This window comes from Mastacembelus armatus, chromosome 4, assembly GCF_900324485.2.
Source record: "Mastacembelus armatus chromosome 4, fMasArm1.2, whole genome shotgun sequence".
Classification (NCBI taxonomy): Eukaryota; Metazoa; Chordata; class Actinopteri; order Synbranchiformes; family Mastacembelidae; genus Mastacembelus; species Mastacembelus armatus.
In genome coordinates, this window is record NC_046636.1 from 15,288,903 (window position 1) to 15,309,420 (window position 20,518).

The 20,518-nt window shown below is 40.3% G+C and overlaps 2 protein-coding genes across 6 annotated transcripts in view; one reads left to right on the forward strand and one right to left on the reverse strand.

Annotated features, from left to right (window-relative positions):
• mcf2l2 (MCF.2 cell line derived transforming sequence-like 2) overlaps nucleotides 1-20,518 on the forward strand; it is a 160,636-nt gene that overhangs the window by 59,532 nt on the left and 80,586 nt on the right. The window lies entirely within an intron of this gene.
• On the reverse strand, nucleotides 960-14,456 carry b3gnt5a (UDP-GlcNAc:betaGal beta-1,3-N-acetylglucosaminyltransferase 5a). Of its 3 annotated transcripts, none has more exons than XM_026304802.1 (2): nucleotides 14,262-14,456; nucleotides 960-3,936 (listed from the first exon to the last, which is right to left on the reverse strand). In XM_026304802.1, exon 2 carries the CDS (start codon nucleotides 3,386-3,388, stop codon nucleotides 2,198-2,200), a length of 1,191 nt encoding a protein of 396 aa, XP_026160587.1. In that variant the 5' UTR covers nucleotides 3,389-3,936; nucleotides 14,262-14,456; the 3' UTR covers nucleotides 960-2,197. The 3 variants fall into 3 exon arrangements, with proteins under 3 accessions (XP_026160587.1, XP_026160589.1, XP_026160588.1); XM_026304804.1 differs by lacking the exon at nucleotides 14,262-14,456 and adding an exon at nucleotides 8,261-8,353; XM_026304803.1 differs by lacking the exon at nucleotides 14,262-14,456 and adding an exon at nucleotides 5,659-5,936.

Sequence of the window (20,518 nt, forward strand, 5' to 3'; positions counted from 1 at the left end):
TACACAGATGTTCTACATTCATCTGCTTTTTTGCAGAGATTGCACTGCATTTTTTTGCAATGTGCAATGCTATCAAAATACTACCAATACTACAAAATACCACACAATGCCACACCACAAACTGATATATTATGAGAAAGATCAATTGGTATCTTGTAGTAACAAGAAATACTACTTAGTAAAAATGTTAAAAAGGAAAAGATCTCACAAAATTGAAAAAAACCCTTATAATCAGGAAATTAGCCACTTTAGGGTGGCAGCAATATGCTACCATAGAAACCTTCTTTTTGTGTAGGATATTTTTTTTTACCACTTTCCTGTGAAACTTCTTTTCTTCCAGATTTGTCTTTTAGCCCTTGGAGGCCCCAAAACCTAATTTAGGAATTATTGCTCTCAAACTTAAAATGTGGGTGAGCGAAACTCCTAAGCCCTCCTGTAGTGACATTATTAGAGGTACACTACAACAGCACACAAATAGATTTTAGATGATTACCCTGCCATATCTGGCTTTTCTGAAACATTTTCTACATTCTGTACTGTCTGTCTGTGCTTTGGTAGGGAAATATAATCATCTGGCATCGTTTAGCTCAGTGTCTGGCCAGATGGCAGTATTTTTTCCTACTGGTTGGCCTGTTTCAGATGCACTGTTCTGGCCTAACAGGAGTGAGTCATTTGCAGCAGAAAATCAAATACAAAGTCCAGTGACCCAAGAAACAACAGGCTAGAAAGTGTTTTTAGTGAAAACTCAGAGTTTTAACTATGACTTGAAGGAAACTCAGAGTTCATGTAAACTAGAGATCATTTAAACTGGGAGTCAGTTACTGCAGTAATGTGAAATTAACCTGCTTGTTTGCAGGTTTTCTATAAGGAACTCTGAGTTTTTGTGTCCCCCCTCCCTCCCCCTTTCCATTTTCTCACTGCATCATCTTTGCTGCTAAATGATAATGAAAACATAAGAATCCTTTAGCAGCATCCCTTTATTGCTTCAGGCAAGTATGTGAATTACATTCACTTTGTATGGTTTTGCACCTCAGTTATTTTTCTTTTCAATGAATCTGACAATTATTTTCTCCATTAACAATTTTTTTAGTCTTTGAAATGTCAAAAGTAATGAAAACCATCCAACATAGTTTCTCAGAAACTAAAGTATTCTGACAACAACCACAGATACTTAGTTTACAATGATATAAACCAAAGAAAAGATAGAATGGGAAATTTTTTGTTTAGAAAAATGTCTGAAGCTAATAGTTACTTATAAAAGAAGCTGCTAATTAACATTCTTTCAACTTCTCAAAGGTCACCCTTCAGAGATTAGAGGTCAGACTGATGATGCTGAACCAAATTTACAGAAGCAATAACCCTGTAAACGTATGATTTTATGACCTTCGTACTGTATGTGATCAGCTTAAAAAAAATACATCTTTTGATTTTGTGATATCAGGATCTTATAATAGTTACACAAAATATTCTATTGTGCTTATACACAGTGCAGTTTGGCAACATTTACTGCTCGATTTCAATTTCATTGTTTGTGCTCTTTTTACAAGAAAAAATGCTACTGGTTAAAGTAATTTTGCAATATCATGCTTACAAGCAGTCTATAGATTGGCACAGTTGAGTGAAGGTTTCATTGGGATGCCATCTTGAATAAAGTACATCACACACTGGAACTGCTTAATTGACATGGAAAGGAATTTTAAGTGTGTAGGAGAAAAGTTACAGGGACTCAGAACTATACTAAAATGGGCATATCGGTATTGTTTTAAGACCAACATGAAAGAGTCATTCAGCATCATTATACCTTGGAGTGTATGCCTTTGCTTGAAACAAAGGCTGTGCAATTTGTACCCCATTTCTTAAAGCACTACTTTCTGGCTGAAAGGTTTTCGGGTTGTGTGGAGAGAATGGATATTTACAGCAACAAAGACTTATCTCATGGGCAATCAATATTGTTTTAAGACTGACCTGTGAAGTCCCACATAAATTCTTAAACAATGAAAACTGGTCCTGCTGATGGCTGAAGTACAACTGAGTGTGTGTGTGTCTGCTTAACAGAAACAGTTTGTTCTTTATTACAAGACACCAAATACATAGCATAGCAAGCAAAGAGTGACATTTATCATGAAAGAGAAACAAATGGCAGACTGCTGGCGTGAGGGACTGTCGTTCAACAGTCTTTCCAACATCTAAAGTCCATTTATATGAAAGCGGCCATACAGGAGTATGTGTTCTGGTAATAAGGCAGACATAGCAGCACAACTCTGACTACTGTGCAGTACAGATTACCTATAAACCCTTTGGGGATGCTGTGCACTGTAGGATTTGTTGCTGCCTGCCATAGTGAGCGCAAGTCTGTGGCATGACCATGAGATGTGATCATGCGATCATAGATGCAGGGGTGGTATGGAGCCTTTCCCTCCCCTGAAATGTAAACATGCTCCTGTGGAGAGATACCCATAGTCTTGGCACAAATCCCCATGAAGACATCGTCAATGTAGATAGAGGGGTTCAGCAGCAGAGTTGCATGGTAGATCTTAGCGGCCACATCTCCTGAAACCACATACCCTGCACCAGCAGTATAGTCTGGGTAAGAAGACCAAGGATACAGATCATAGGGAACATGGTATTTGCTGTTTTTACGACGAACTGGAGGAGCTCCTCTGTGTACATGCCCCACCCACAGGTCTCTACCCCCTGACTGGCTACTCATGACCTGCCGCAGGTATTTCACCAAATTGGGCATATGAATGAAAATGTCGTCATCCGCAGACATGAGGAAGCGTGCCTGACAACAGTATTTATGGCCCCAGTGGAACTGCAGGATCAATTTGGCAGTCAAGTTGTGGAAGGTGTCCTCAAAGTTCTGCTGGATCAAGTCTCCATAGGCCTGGTCCTCCAGCAGCAGTGCAGCCTGCAGTTTGGCTCGCTGGCTGCCATCTTGGTGTATGCCAAGAGCAAACACCACCTTTACACTCGCTCCCAGCTCTGTCCAAATAAAGCTCTCATTTCCCCATGTGTCCCTGATGGCCTGGCGCTGCTCAAAGTTCTCTGGTGATGATTTCACAAACAAAAGCAGCATAACATCATCCCCAGTTTTCCCATCTCCACTACCTCCACATTTATCTGGATGATTAATGAGGTAAGGATAGTTCCCTTTGCTGACATCCACACTGTTAGAACCATCCTTTCTGTGGTGATGGTTGGAGATGAAAGAAGAATTGAGAAAGTCATAGCTGTTGATCAGGTATCGGTAAGTGAAGGCTCTTAAGTGGCTGACCACATGGTGGTCCAGCTCCTCCCAAAAGACTATCATCCCACACAGCATCAGGCCTGTGGTCAGCAGCTGTATACACTGGACCTTGTGGATACGTCGGAAGTTCATGAACATTGTGATTAGTGTGTATTTCTGTCTGAACTCAGACAGCCTGTATCCTCTTTTTCCGTCTAGATGTCTACTCTGCTGGAGCTGTACCTTCTGTCTTCTGTTCTTTTTCTTATAGGATATTATTTCTCTGGTTCCTTTTACTCTCAAACTTGACCTTACATTTCACTCACTTCTCACCCAGTGCTCCTTTCTTCTGTGTAATTGTCTCCCTTATCATCTTTCACTTTATGTTAATTCCATATCTTGCCTTACATGTATTGTCTTTTCCTTACTCCTCCTGTCCTTCTGTTCTTCCAGCTGTCTTTCCTTTTGACCAGTAGGCCTTTGTCAGGCTCCAATATTGATCTTCCTCTGCTCCCCCATGATGATCACAGTGCAACCAACTCAGTGTCCCTCATACAGCTAAAAAAAAAAAAAAAATTCAACACCTTCAGCTCCTTCTCATTTCTCCTGAGTGAACTTCTGATTAACGTCACCCCTCTCCTCCACACCTTTATCCTTCCTCCTCTCTAGTTAGTGTAATATCAGAAATCCATAGTGACCCAACACACCTAAAAAAGAGAGAAACAATGAAAAGTCATACAGATTTTGCATCCTTCAGCTACAAAAAAGGTTTGTTGCTCCATTCATCAAATCAATTGCCAATTAATTGCTCATACTGTTCGTCACACTAAAAGTCTTAACAGTCTATATACAGTATGTAGACTCTTGGGTGCTGCTGTAGTTATTTTCCTTATCTTTATCATTTATTGTGGACTGTGAACTAATCAATAAAACAAAATCACAGAAAATCTGGTCTCTCGATTTGGTAAAGACATTAGAAAAATGACTAACTTTATGCTAAACTTACCAAGACCTCAAATATAATTATAACTTGTTTAAATACCATACTTTGCTTAAATATGTGTCAATTGGTTATCGAACAGACTCCTGAAAATGTTCTTGGTTGGAGTGGGGGAGGTGACTAAACTTCTGTTTATTTAAGGTTTCTCTACTTTAGCTTAACTATTGTTCAGGTGCAAATTGCAAATGCCTTTCAATTTATGCCAGAGAAAGTTAGCCTGGTCCAGATACTTCAGTTAGATCTTTTCCTAAATTCTTTAATATTGTAATCTCACATAACCTGATTTTGTCAATTCAAGTCTTTCATTTTTTTGGTTTGGACTCTCTTTGAATTAAATAAAATTCTAATACATTAATTCTATACTCGTTTAATGAAATAAATCTATTTATTATTATCCTTCTTTCTGGAGTTTATTTCTCCTTAAGATGGCACCTCAGCATTTCCCAGCAATCCCAAGAATCTCAGAAAACCCCCGGCATATCACTACACACCTGGAAACTAACAAAAAACTCTAAAAGTAGCAAAGATGCTATATTTACATTAAGACAAAGAAGTTTTCCCAGCTCTTCTTTTTATCCATGATAACAACAGAAAGCACTGAACAAAAACTGAAGATCCTGGGTCATCTGTAGGGTCTATGGTCACATCTAGCGACTAGTGTCTCTAACCGTGAACTTCAAGTTAAAGCTTCACTTCAATTCAGTGCAACCTTTAACTGCAATAGCTTGTCTGTTTCAACTTTCATACTCAGCTGTTTTCTCCTTTACTATCAATATTTTTTTTTAGAGATTTTGGCTCAGCTTTCACCTTAATATCCTATTGTTAATATCCTTAATATGTAAAAAATGCACACATCATCACTTTAATTCCACCTCTTTCAGCACCTTCTCTTAAAGTGTTCGGGCTCCACCAAAGTTTTACCACCATAGATCATGATAAGGGTCATGACATCCTCATGCTATCATCATTGAATTAATTGCACAACTCCTATCACCCTCTCTTTGCAATGAACCCTACAACATCAGAAACAAAAAAAGTACAATACAATCAGAATAAGCAAAGCAACAAAAATCAAAACCTCATAAAGAACATCAACATGGAAGCATCAAAACCCAATGATCCAAAAGCTAAAATAATGACAGGATAGTATGGTAGCAACATAAAAAAAATGCTGGGCTCTAGATTAACAGTAAGGTAAAATAATATGTACAGCACATGAATAATGATCTAAAAACAAATGGCAAAACATTTAAGTATAACCACTAACAATACATTTGCTAAGCACGTGACTAAAACACATCCTTCAACTATTAACTAAATTAATATAGAGCACTTACACACTTAAAAGAAATTATTCAAATTAATTCTCTGAGTTCAGTGTGAGCAGAGTTCCCAGTCTTCAGAGCAGTGTAATTATTGTCCCACTTACCTTAAAGACAACAAATAGTGAGAAAGAGTCCTTTGTTTGCTTTTTTGTCCATTCTGCCACTGCATGGGGCACGTTCAGATGGTAGAAGGCTGGTCCCATTCAGCCACCAGCTCTGCTCTGTTAAAGATAGGGAGCTCACTAGCTACAGCCCAAGGTAAGCTGTAAACCAGTCAGCCAGGTTGTTCGATGCACCCTCTGCTGGAATCAGTCTGCATCAGAGAAGGGACCTGCTCTGTAGACTGAGAATTTTCTGCTCAGACTGAAAGTCTTTATAAGTATTAAATACACACTCTTTAGAGAGGATGTTTACTCAGTCTGAGGTCGGGGGATGGGGACTTCTACAAATTTTTTTTTGTCATGTTTCACAAACAATAGAGAGAGAATCATGTAGCATCCAGTGGAGAGACCCTAAGCACCCCCTATCCTTCCTGTTTCCTCTGTATTAGATACCACATCCTGTGTCGATCTTGCTTTTGACTTCTTTCTGACTTCTATCTGTCAGTCTATATGGTGAGGCACTAAAATTTACAGGTTTTTCAGATTAGATTAGATTCTTTTATTGTCATTATAAATAATACAACAAAATTAAAAGGCACAAGGTAAATTGGAAGTCATGATATAGTTACTGCACAAAATTAGCTACAAAGCAGTTGAATAGCACAAATTTGAGTCTGACTGCTACAGATCTGGATGCAAATGTGCATGAGATGCAAAATGCCAAGTCTATGTAATATTGTGGGTACTGCAGCAACTACTATCAAAATTAAGACAAATATTATCCATTTTAACTAGGGAAACACTGTAGTAAAACATAATTTGTCATTCAGTTCACACACCTGTTCACCCTTCTAGAGTTCAAAATTGTATCACAATAGAAAAGATCTTTAGCATAACTATAGTTAAATTTATCTACGCATTAATATCTGAAAATAAATTTTAGGGATTGTACTCTTGCTAAGAATCTTCAGGGGTCGAGCAGCCTGTGAGCTATCATTGGAGTAAAATATTGTCCAATTAGTAATGAGCTTCATACAAATGTAATCAATATCTTCAGAGGAATACTAGTAAGATAAATTACTGTATAATGTCTTCTTTATATACTGCTGCCATCCAGAGCTGGCCAATCATGCACCAAAAGAAGTTACAATCGGTATTGCTTAGAATTGAATCGAGGTGGGAGTTAATCTCACAGAATGCTTTTATAGTTATATCTCCTGATCTCACTTGGCCATATACTTTGCTCTAAAAACTGCAAGTTGTGTTAAACTGACTAACATTCAGGTCCCTTTCATTCATTTCCTGTAGCATGTACTGCATGCGTCTCTGACCAGTGAATTTCATTTTTACACCTTATAGGAACAGCTTAGTGCAAAGCATTTGTTGTTCACTGTGAATTTCAAACATCTATGAGGCCAAACTGGGTGCTATCCCCCATCTTTTAAAGAAGTAGCTTTGCTCTTAAGCATAGACTGCTAGGCCAACAATTAAGGCCAATAGGATTGAAATACAGTACATGAAAGCTAAGGCACTGGATTTCAGCAGCAGATAACATGTATTTCTCTTATCCCCCTCTTTTTTTCCAGAATCAAAAAAGTAAGTCTTCCTGCCCTCTCTGCATAATCAAACTGCAGGAGAGGCCAAGTTACAGAGAAGAGAAGCTGAACATCTACAGTTTCCTTTAAACCTAAGAGAGTGATCATAGTCATAGTTCAATATTTCAGTCTGCATCTTTTCTATTGAGCTGTTTTCGTTCCTTTCAGTAAATTATCAGAGTTTTACACAGCTTTCAACCTAATATCCTATTCTTAATTTCCTTAATAGCCTTAATATGTAAAGAATGCACATCATCTTTTTCATTCCACCTCTTTTGTCACACTGCTGAAGTTAACTGCAATTTAGAACAGCTGTCCCCATTCAGCATTTCCTGTTTTTCTGGTTAGACCTAAAATGGCAAGTTGCTTTAATGATTGATTGAAAAACGGTGTAGGCTTGCTGTTTGTTTCTGGTTCTTATGGAAACTGTTTTTCATGAACTGTTGGTCAGAGGAAATACTTTTGAAAGCATTTGGTTCTGGAAATCTGTGGTGATATTTTATGATTAATTGATTTAATACATTAATTTTAAAAGGAGTTGATAATGAGATTATCTTTTTATTCAAAGTGAGAAACTACTTACTTTCAATATTATTAGAGATAGGGCTGTATTGATCATTTTCATTATTGGCTGCATTCTTGTGTACAACTTCGCTTTTTTGCTGTCAGTCTGGAGAAAGAAAAGACGGACGGTGGTGGTGCAATCTATGTGGGCGGTAGTATCGGGCCGTGCAAAGTGAAGAAGCACAGCATGATCACCAGTTTAAGAGAAGTCACAGTATCAGTTAGTTCCGTGCGCATAAACAGGTGAGGTAGGACCAATCAATCCTCTTCTCCCCCTGGCACACACGCAGGTGCCTTGGTATGCACGCGTAGAGCTCACACATATCAACGCTAAAATAGAAGAGAATGTGCGAGTTACCCCGAAGAACGGCCCCCTTATTGTTCACACGACAGTAATAATAAACCAGAACTGGCCGGAAAACAGAAGATACCAATGCACTACTCACCATATGCGTGTAGAAACAAGACAGGGCCGTCGGAACACTTGAAACTACTGTGCATAGTGGAAGACTGCTGCCACTTTTACGTCAATGTATGCTGTGACCCTTCTGTATTTGCTAAGGATGGTCCCACGTGGTATTTACGCACGGATACCTGTCTTGTCCAGGTATTGGTTTGCGGTGGGTGCGGAGAGTAGTGTGTAGTCTTGCACAGTTACAGTAAATGTCGCTCTTACTTTTTATGTTTTGGTCTCATATTGTATCACTAAGGCGGTGTATATGCACGTGTGTTTTATGTGTATAATAATCCTTAATGTGTGAAGCTGACAATGGGCGAATCATAAGTATAAATATGAATGTATAAAAACTGCAGGACTCGAGGAAACTGACATGAGATATATCCTTTCCTCTTATCCTTTATAGTCATTATCTATATCCGCTTATTCCTAATTAGGGTCACCAGGATCTGCTGGAGCCTATCCCAGCTCTCTTTGGGTGAAAGGCAGGGGTACACCCTGGACAGGTCACCAGTCCATCACAGGGCCACACAGAGATGCACTCACACTCACTCCTATGGGCAATTTAAAATCACTGATCAACCTGACATGCATGTTTTTGGACTGTAGGAGGAAACCAGAGTAAGGAGAAACCTTCTTGCTGTGAGGCAACAGTGCTAACCACTCATCCACTGTGCTGCCCTCTTGCCTCCAATCACAAACTAATTTCCAATAAAGTGGTGTGTCTTTGTAAGACTTCTGTGGAGGATGCATTTGTGTATCCTCAGTTATACTGCCTTGTACAGACTCCTTGCTCCACAAGGAGTCCAGCAGGATGAACTGCTGGACTGGAGATATTGAGGAGGTTTGCTACTAACTCACGAAACAAGAGAACATACATACTAAACACATTATAATAGCTGTGGTCTCTAAGTAATGATGCGCATTGCAGTTGATTTGGAAACAGAAATCCTGGAAAGATCTCAATAAATAGCTGCATCATTGTAGCTTTCTTTTCATGCTGAACAAGTCTGTCTTTTCATTGTTTTTTTTATTAGATTTCATGTTTTCTTTGCCCTAAAAATACTAAAAAAAAGGAAAAGAGTGGATAAAGACAGACTGTTCCCCCCAAAACAAAAATCAACCTTGTATATGGTAAACACCCTAAAACAGCTTGTCCATCACATTGACTAACTCTGTTGTAGATGCAATGAATGTAAGTGCAGACCTAGCACAAACAGCTATAATAGAGGGGCTTTAGTCCAGCCCAGCCCCTGAACAGGCAAGCTGCTGTCTGTGCAATGCTGTCACACAATAGTCTGAACATATTTCCACAGCAGCATATTTTGACATAACTCAGGTCTACCAACAATAGAGAGCTGTGACAACACGCATCTGAGCTTCGACACCGAGAGATCTTGTGACTAAACACACCAGAGGAGCTACTGTCTAGGTTTTGTATGTACTAGCCTTTCAAGTACTAGGACTTTTGAGGGGAAACTCCTCTGTCACACAGGAAGTGGGGACTTTTCTGTTTTTTGAATATCCTCCTGAGACCCAGCCAACTGACTTGTGTCCCTTTTAGTGGACAGTTTGTTCACATCCAAATGGTCCTATAGTCCACTACAGTGGACATGCTATAAAATTAAAAATAAAAATAAATTTAAAAAAGTCTAATTTGCAACATGTTTTTTTTTCTAACCAGAAATAGGTAGGAAATTACAAAAACAAGAAATTGGAAGACACTTATTTTCCTTGATTCTCAGGAGGCTATGACAGATAAACACCCTTAAGTTTTAACCACCAAAATTATGACTTGTCTTGTTTGGATCATTATTGAAGTCTATATGTGTCTTCTACATTGTATCATAGGAGCACAGCACAGAAAAACTTTGTTGTTGGCTTCCAGGGTGATGACTATGAGACCAGGCTAGAGTTGGCCTTATTAAAATATGATCGTGTGTGTTCAATCACATGTGTGTAAGATGGACAACTAAGCATTTCTGCTCAAACACTTGCAGACATGTCTTTAAGCTGGAGTCAGGCTTCTCTGGGGTACGTGTCACGAAATATCTGCATGCATTATTTGGGCACATTTATGTCTGTGTTTTTTTAGAATTTAGATTATCAACTTCAACTAGCAACAAGATACCACAATAGGAAATAGGAAATAATATTTTTCTGTACCCTGCTAGAAGATCACTTGTGGCAGCTCAAACGTATGCCCAGAGTATAAAAAAGAACTAAAGGAGTCTATGATAATATGTTGTTCCCACCGATCAGTCTGCTTGACATGCAAGGGGCTATTCTCGAAAGCTGGTTTAGGTGAAAAAAGTAGTTTAACCCTTAGGGAAACTCTAAGTCAGTTAAGAAACCTGCTCTCTGTCAGATTTTTTTTCAAGAAACTGAGTTTCTGTCTCCTCCCTCCTGTTGAACCTGTCAGACACACCGTTTAATTTACTCACTCATTAAGTTCATTTCAAAGTGCTGATTAGAGTGCATTCATTTTTTAGATGTTTGTGTTAAGAGACGCAGATAAAAACCACAATTGAACATTAGCAGTACTAATTATACTAACACTAGTAGTATAACTTATCTTTACTGATTATGATTGTTTTAATTATCAGTCAGTCACTGTACAGCATGGATTTATGCTCAGTTCAGAATAAAATCTATAGGTTATACCTCTTATTTTATTGCACTGGCTCTGCGTGGATAGGCCTATTAGAACAACTGTCATTTCGTTAATCACCTCCTGTCAGAGCTCAAGATACAATGTATTATCGGAGCCACAAGGCCTAATACGTGAATTTTAAAATTTTGCATGGCGAAAATAAAGTCAAAATCTCTGGAATAAACTGGAAATGTCAAGAATAAATTTGAAATGTAGAGAATACATTTGAAATTAAAGACAAATATACCCTAATGTTGTAGCAGATTGTAATGATTTGTAGGTGAAACGTAGTCTATGTGTTGAAACTACATTGTATTTGAAATGAAAGCCATTGCATGTTGAAATAAAACCATTGAATAATGTTTAATTTCTTTAATGTGTCAAATATGCTTAAAACTAATGAGATCATAACAATGAGCCTATACAGCAGGCTGTACCTCTCTGTGCGATGTTCATATACATTTATGCATTTTGAGCCGCTGCCAGGTGCTTTTGGCCTATTAGATTTCACCTAAATGAAAATAAAATGTAGTCACATCTGCCACATTTTCATCAGTAGCCTACTGTTAAAAATGTGGTGGATGTGACTATATTTTATATTCATTTAGGTGCCATCTAATAGGCACCAAATTGTTAAAAGAAACAAGGTGCGTAACTGTTAAATGAAAGGACTGTGCGTAATGTAACTGTTTTTCAAACGTACAGACTCGAGCACCAGTTTTGTCCCATGCCAGTTCTTTCTCCTTTGCTGCTGCAGCTGTGTTGCTTTTCTTTAATAAAAAGTGCTCATGTGTTCAAGACCACATACATTCCATGTAACACTGTAATCAGTTCAATTTTCTTTTTGAGATTAATCAATTAGAACACTGGAAAACTGGATTCAATTTTCTAGATCACTATTAAAAAATAGTGTAAAATACAGATTTTCTTTCAATTCTTCAGTTTTCCAGCCAAAGGAAATATCCAAAGGAAAAACTGAAAATTAAAAAAAATTGAGAAGTATTTCTCGATTGCCATAAGATTTTCTGATTCCACTTGTGTGAAGAACATGGACCTTTTTTCTTCCTTGCCATTGTAAATTATTGTATTTGAGCTCCATTTATAATGGGTTTTTATAGTCCAAATAATGAACTCAGAGTTAATCAACTCAGATTTGGTTGAACTATCTCTGACATGCTGTTCTAGAATGTAAAATTCAAGAGTTTCCCATCTCTGGGTTAATGAACTCAGAGGTCAGGGTTAAGTTGAGTTTCTTAAACCTGTCTTCTGGAATACAGCCCAGGTCCACACTACATTTTGTTCTAATGTGAGAAGTGTGTGCACCGCTTCCTGTGCTCTAGGTATACAGAATATACAGCATGCATACTATTTTATTCTATTCTATTCTTACATAAAAATTATGCTACACTGGAAACCTAAAAATTTATCGTCATAGATGAAACTGCTGACTATTGCCAGTTAAAGTTAAAATTAGCTCTATCTGAAATAGCCACATCATTAATCCTCTGATGCACCTTTAAAAAAAGTCAATGGGAATGTTAATGTCCCTTCGAGACAAAAATGTACTTGGGTGCATTTTAAAGTCAGTAAGAACACTGAAGTATTATACACTCATGAGTGGCATTCTTCTTTTTTTTACATACATTAAACTTTTCAGTTAATTCTTCACTCAGTTTTACTTAACTAAAGCATCTAAATATTTATGGAACACTTCTTTCATTGCCGAGTTTAAATTTGTTATTGGTAAATTTTTTCTGCCTTCATAATGTTTTCTGCAGCCACATCTGCTTAATAGGGCTTGATTAAATAATATGTTTTATTTTTATTTATATATATATATATATATATATTTATAACAGTGTCAGCATTCCATCAATGTATTTAAGGTAAAAAGAAAGGTGATAGTGTACAATAATAACTAGTTGTTGACAGTAAACATTTACTGAAGGACAGCCTACAATTTGTTATCTTATAACTGCCAGAAATCCCCACAAAGCTTCTCATTGGTTGGGTGCAAAATTGATGAAGGATAATACAATCAGAATACTTGTTAATTTTTTTTTCCACTTTGCTTCACCATGCTCTGCGTATGGCCACAAGACAGCAATACTATGTGAACTTATGTGGTCCAAATATGTCAAGAACTGCGGTTCATTAGCGTTAGAACATGATCTCGGGTGCACATGTTGATAGACATCAGTGCTCAGGTGTTGATATTTGAAACCAAGCAGTCCAGCCAGCTTGTGTTTTTCTCCATTACAGCACAAGTTTAACTTACTGCATTCAAACATACATACAGAAACTGAGTGTGTCGGCAGTCTGTGTGACTTTCGTTTACAAACTCGTCTTCCCTTGTAAATCTGAAGATTTGAATATAACCAAATGATCAACAGAGTTTGTTCCATTATATTTTGGAACAGACGGAACAGATAAGATGTGCTATGTACTCTATGTATACATATAACATATAACATACTCTGACATACTTTTGACCTTCTGTATAATGAATAGTATTGGCCACTGAAGAGAAGTATTACAGGAATGCTGAATATTTCTGTTATTTAAGCTGTGGTCATACATATATTCAATGTGAGTTCAAGCATACATCTGTTGACCATGATAAGACTATTACCTGATGTGAGCCATGGAGTCTACACTCTCTACACCTCCTGCCACGAAAGTTCTACAGGCGCCACAGCATTGTTTATGTAGAGAATAAATAAAAGGATTTATAGATGTTAGCTGCATTTAATTTATTCTGGTTTAGTAGAATCTGCTGTTAGTTTCACCACACAAGTAATCAGTCAATCAGAAAGGTTGAAAGAGGCAACCAGTATTACTCCAGTTATCTAAAACACTGTTTCTAAGTGAAAGTAAAAATAAGCACAGCTGAAATCAGTGAAATTATTTTTGTGTACAATCAGTTCAAATTAAACTAAGAAGTTGCTCCTTAAATTCAGAATTTTAAAGAAGCATCTACTAGAATGTGATGTTTTTATAAAACTCAAATCTTTAATTTGTTCTGTGTTTTACATATATAAAAAGAATAATAAATAAGCACTTTTTTGAACTTTCTGTCCTGTGAGCAGTTTTCCCTGCTGACCTAACCTTAGTCTGATCCTCATTTAGCCCGCCAAGCCTTGGTGGAAAAACTCAGGATGTGACATAGCAACATTCCTAAAGACAGAGTTCTGTGACTATTTACTCTTCTAACTTCATAATCATGATATGTCCAACTTATTTTTTCCCCTCATACACTCAGTCTGCTACTGCAAGCTGACCCCTTTAGCCTTGAACACTGGAGCATTTCAAAACACACATAACCACACAAACTTACCAGGCTGTTTTTGAGAACAGATAAATCCTTCTCCTCTGCTTTGCTCACTTTCAGTAAACTTGCTCTGTCTTCTTCCCAACTGTTTCTTTAACTTTCTGTTGCTTTGACAAATTTTCCTCTTCTCCTTTTCTTTTTCTGGACACCTTTTCCTCTGTCAGATGTAGTACTCCAGCTGATGAATTCTTTGTGTGTGGGTGTGGGTGTGTGTGTGAAAGAAAGATAAAGAGAGAGAGAGAGAGAGAGAGAGAGAGAGAGAGAGAGAGAGAGAGACAGACAGACAGACACACAGACACACAGACACACACACACTCACTATCCTGGGGGAAAGCCTGTTATAAAAGGGGAGGAACCACTAGCCACTTTATTCCACCTCCCTACATCTGTGCTCTAGACTGTGTCTGTGTGTGCAAATAACTTAAACAGTATGCAAGCTGTTTGACCACATATACAGAACACACGCACACACACGAGTTGTAAGAAATTTTAAATTAAATTAAAAGATGGAGCAAGCAGCAAGCTGCGGCAGCTCTCCCCTCTTTTCTCTTTGTTATTCTTTTCTATTGTTTGTTGGCCTGTCTTGAAGGTTTTCTTTAACGTGGTCATTTCCTCTTGCAAGTCTGCACACAGGGACACACTTTTATTACTTTTCTGTTTGTAATGTACTTATATTGCGTATAAGTTAAGCTAAGACAGGAACGAGGCGGGAGGTATCGTTAGACTTCTTTTTAATCACCACCGGAACTCACGTCACCCAACAGGAAGTAGTCAGCAATACATTACATCCCCCTTTCTCAGTAATAAAATAAAATATAATAAAACTATAATAACCTGAGAAGGTATTTTTGAAAATTATCCCAACTGGAAGTATCCTTTAGCTTCTCACCTAGAAATAAAGCTCTCACTTTCCATTAAGCTTAACACACAGTGAATATTTTAGCTTATGAAAGGAACATAAATCAAACTAAACTAGGAAGGAGAAGTTACTAGCACATCACTTCCACCAGGCGTCTGTCCACGCCTGTCTCTGACTACAACAGTTCATAAGTTCAGCTTCTCAGGCGGTCTTACAGCTCTGCCTCGTCTAGTACGATAGAGGTCACCCGTTGGAGCTTGTGAGCGCTGGGGTACCTCAGGAAGTGATGGAGGTGGCTCTGAGGGGGCTGCCGTTGTCTGCTGCTCCTCAGCTGGTGTTTCCTTCCAGGGCTCATCTTCACACATAACGTGCCGGGACCGATTGGCCGTTTTAGTGGTGTTGCGGAGATGTTGCATGTTGCGGCGAAACAGCTTGCCTTTACTGTCCACAATGTATGACCGTGGTGAGCTGTTTGGCTGAACTACGACTCCAGGGGTCCACTTGTGGTTACCAGGATATGGTGCCATCCTGACTTCGTCTCCAGGCTGTAGGTCTGGGCGGGGATGAGTCGCTTTCTTGTCGTAGTAGAACTTTTGGGTATCTTTAGTTTTGTCTAGTAGGTGTTTGACTCTGAGGGGGTCATAGGTCATGGGTCTAAGTAGTGCACGAGCTGTGGGCAGTTTGTTGCGGGGTCTCCTGCCCATAAGGAGCTGAGCAGGTGACAGGCCAACTGACTGAAGAGGTGTTGTTCTATAGTCCAGTAGAGCAAGATGTTTGTCAGTTGCTTTGCTCCAGAGTCTCTTGACAGTTTGTACTGCCCGCTCTGCTTCCCCATTGGAGTGCGGTGTGTGAGGTGAAGATGTTTTGTGTAGAATGCCGTAACTTTGACAGAACTCTTTGAACTCCTCTGATGCGTACTGTGGGCCATTATCTGTTCGTAGAATGGTAGGGATGCCATGTCTGCTGAACTGAGATTTCAGGGTCTCAATAGTGGTGCGGCTGCGCTGATCTTTCAACAGTTCAACTTCGATGTATTTTGAATAATAGTCCACTAGTACAATGTACTGCTTGTTCTCAAAGTCGAACAAATCTGAGGCCACCACTTCAAATGGTAGCTCAGGTGTTTCCGTTGGCATGAGTGGCTGTTTGGGAAGTCTGTTTTGAATCTCAGCACATTTACAACAGCTTCTGATCATGTTCTCAATTTCCGCACTCATACCTGGCCAGTATAACACTTCACGTGCACGTTGTTTGCTCTTCACCATTCCCAGGTGAGACTGATGTATGAGCTCCAGCATGTGTTTTCTCATGGTGGGAGGAACAACAATGCGCATTCCTTTATACACTACGCCGTCAGTTACAGCTAGCTGACTTCTTGAGTCCCAGTATGGCTGAACAGGGGTGGGTAGTTCCTTTCTGTTGTCTGGCCAGCCTTGCTGAATGATTTGCTGGAGAAGACTTAGTTCCTCTTTGGTGCATTTTTGAAGCTCGGTGTACTTGTCATTACTTACAGACAGAAAGTTGAGCATTGAGACGCACTCTAGACTGCCTGTTTCTGGAGTCTTGTCTGACAGCTGTGCTCTGGACAGTGTGTCTGGAAGCTCCATGTCTTTTCCTCTTCTGTATTTGACTATGGTGTCATACCACTGTAATCGCAAACGCATCCTCTGTATGCGCATTGGGGTTGACAGTAGAGGTTTCTTGTGAATGTCCTCCAGTGGCTTGTGGTCATTGTATATTGTGACGTGTTTGCCGAATATATAGTGGTGAAACTTGGTGCATGCATGAACGATGGAGAGCATCTCCTTCTCAATCTGAGCATAGCGTGTCTCAGCATCAGTCATAGATCTGGATGAGAAGGCTACAGGTTGATCGTTTTGTATTAAAACAGCTCCCAGTCCGGTGCTGCTTGCGTCACAATATATTTCCACAGGTTTTGTCACATCATAGAACTTCAGCACTGGGTGACGAGTACACAAGTGTTTAAGCTTGTCAAATGCCTGCTGCTGTGCTGGATCCCATGAGAACTCTACATCACTTTTTGTAAGTTGTCTTAATGGAGCATCTATCTCACTCAGGTTTGGAATGAACTTTGACAAATATGTCACAAATCCCAGAAAGCGGCGAACGCCTTCCTTGTCAGTAGGTGGCGGCATGGATCGCACGGCTTCTGTTTTTGCCGGATCTGGTTTTAGTCCATCAGCTGTTATTAGATGCCCCACGTATGGCACTGCTGACTGGCGGATGTGACACTTGTTGAAGTTTAGCCTCAGATTGTAGCTTGTAGCTCTCTCCACAACCTGTCTGAGTGTTCTGTCATGCTCTGTCACTGTTGGTGCTGCAATGAGAATGTCATCCATTATGCCAGTCGCGCCACTGATGCCCTCTAGCATTTGGTCGATAATGCGTTGGAATATCTCTGGTGCGCATTTTATGCCAAAGGGTAATCTCAGCCATCTAAATCTTCCGATAGGGGTATTAAATGTTGTCAGGAATGATGATGCTTCATCCAACTCAATCTGCAGGAAACCTGACTTTGCATCTAGTACAGAGAAGACTTTTGCGTTGGGCATAGTGGATACAACCTCTTCAATTGTGCGCATTGGGTAATGCCCCCGTTTAATAGCATTATTCAGGTCACTTGGATCTATACATATACGGAGTTTGTCCTTGTTAGTGACTACAACCATTGAACTCACCCACTCAGTTGGTTGGTCGACTTTGGTAATATGACCATCTCTGACCATCTCATTTAGCTTTTCCACTATTTTTGCTCTGAGTGCTACTGGTTGTCTGCGCACAGCATGTACCACAGGTTTTGCCTCGGGGTCAATCTTTATTGTATATTTGCCTGGCAGTGTCCCTGTAGTGCGTGTCAGTTCCGGAAAGTTTTCAAGGCCAGCAGGTGGGCTCCGGTTTGTGGTAGTGTCCTTGAAAGTGCCCACTTTGTCTACTACACTGCTGTCTTGTAGTGAGTCCAGTCTAGCAATTAGGCCTAAGGCCTCTGCTGCTGTGCCACCAAGCACATTCTCTTGTGCAATGTCCACTATTTCAAACTCTGCTGTGCCTTTACGCTCTTTGTACTTTAGTGGAAGGTCAACTGCAGCAACTGGCTTTATCTTGTGGTTTGAGTAGGTCCTGAGCACTCTTTTGGAGCTTTTCAGCTCCCCCATGTGGTTTAGTGACTGATAGCAGTTCAGAGTCAGTGTATTACATTTCGCCCCTGTATCTATTCTAAACTGCAGTTTGTGTGACAGGATATCAATGTCCGCTAACCACTTGTCCTCTGTCAGTGTCACTATTGGAACATCATCTGTTGTCAGGTTTATGTCCAGAATGTCTTCTTCACTCTGTGGAAAGGCTGACTCTACATTGACTGTACTTACTGAGCGGCTGTGGCAAACTGATGCCCAGTGATTTGGTTTTTGACAGTTTGAACATATAGAGCCTTTTGCTGGACATTTACCTTGATTCCACTTGTGTTTTGGGTCTTTCCCGCACTTTGAGCAGTTCTTTGTTTTATTTTGCATGGTTTGCACTGGTTGTGTGAGGTTTTGCTGCTTGTGACTATATTCCTTTTTGTTTTGGTTGTTGTACTTAGGTCTGGTTGACACTTGTGACACCTGTGCATCTTCCTCTCTAACAATTCGCATTTGAATTTGTGACATTTCGAATTGCTGGGGAATTTCAACTGCTTTGGCCAGCGTCAGCTCTTTACCTTTGTTCAGCAGCCTCTCCTGTACACGTTTCTCTCTGACTCCTGCTATTATAGCGTCAATCAACATGTCATCAGCGTCTGCATACTCACAATCCATTAGAAGCAGCTTTAGATCCTTTACAAAGTGGTCAAAACTCTCAGTTGCACCTTGCTTTCTCTGCTTGAAGCGGTGTCGGGCGATCCGTTTATTTTTTCTCGGTCTGATGTACCCGGCGAACTTTTCCAGCACTTTCGCGGGGTCGTCTTTTTCACCGTCAGCCCACACAAGAGTCTTGTAAATCTCTCTCCCTTGCTCGCCTATCCACGTACTTAGCCAGCCCGCCTTCTGCTTGGACTCGAGCTCGGCGAGGGGTCCTGCGAACACGAAGCTAACATGGGAGCGGAACCTCTCAAATTCTTGATATAAATCCGCGGCATCCCAGTCAATCTTCGGGTGATCAAACTGCGTGGTCATTGCTACGTGGTTACTGTTCTTGACAGCCTTCTGACACCATGTAATGTACTTATATTGCGTATAAGTTAAGCTAAGACAGGAACGAGGCGGGAGGTATCGTTAGACTTCTTTTTAATCACCACCGGAACTCACGTCACCCAACAGGAAGTAGTCAGCAATACATTACACTTCTTTTTTTTTTTATTGTTTTTTTAACATTTTTGGGAGTGCGTCGGCGGATCCCCTCAGCTCCACACATGGCTCCATTGTTTACACCAGTGATTAGCTGTTAGCTCGGCCCCGCATCTCTCTACACGGAAAGACCTGAGGTTCCACCTGAAAAGGAGAGGCTGCAGAGCGGGACGAAAGTTCCAGGAGAGGAGACAGAGGTATAGACCATATGCCATCATTATGGGAAACGTCCATTCTCTCTCCAGTAAGATGGACGAGCTTACTTAGAAAGTTCAGTACGCTCTGCACCCAGGACATCGAGTTTCTCGCTATTGGCATTCGGCCGTATTACATCCCGAGGGAGTTTTCACACGTTATCCTGTTTAATGTGTACATCCCTCCATCGGCCGATGCAGCGGCGGCGTGTGAGCGACCCACAGGCGCTCCTTCTCATCAAGGGGGATTTCAATCACGCCTCACTCTCCTCCATTCTCCCCACTTTTACCCAGTACGTCAAGTGCCACACCAGGGAGAACAAGACGCTGGACCTGCTGTATGCAAATGTTAAGGATGCATACGACTCTAACCCCCTCTCCCCACTTGGTCGTTGTGATCACAACCTGGTGCAGCTGCTCCCTGAATACACACCCAAGGTGAGAAGAGAACCTGCACAGAAGAAGACTGTGACCATGTGGACTGATGAGGCCAGTGAGACTGTTTCCAGACTACAAACTGGGAGACACTCTGAAGCTCTCATGGAGGAGACATCGACAGCCTGACCCCCTGAAAGTGAAAGTGACTTATATGGCCAAGTATGGTGAATTTGTGCTCTGCATTTAACCCACCCAAGTGCACACACACAGCAGTGAACACACACTCACACCATGCAAACACACCCGGGGCAGTGGGCAGCCCGGGGAGCAGTTGACCCAAGGGTCTCATCTCACTCGTGGTATTGAGGGCACTGGCTATTCACTCTGTGCCACCAACAATTCCTGCCGGACCTGAGACTCGAACCAGGAGTCCGACTCCCTAGCCATTAGGCCACGACTGCCCCACAGACTACATCACAGACTACATCA

What these genes read in the sequence shown, in the direction of transcription:
- b3gnt5a (XM_026304802.1), bottom strand. Translation starts at nt 3,388, where the DNA reads ATGTTCATGAACTTCCGACGTATCCACAAGGTCCAGTGTATACAGCTG.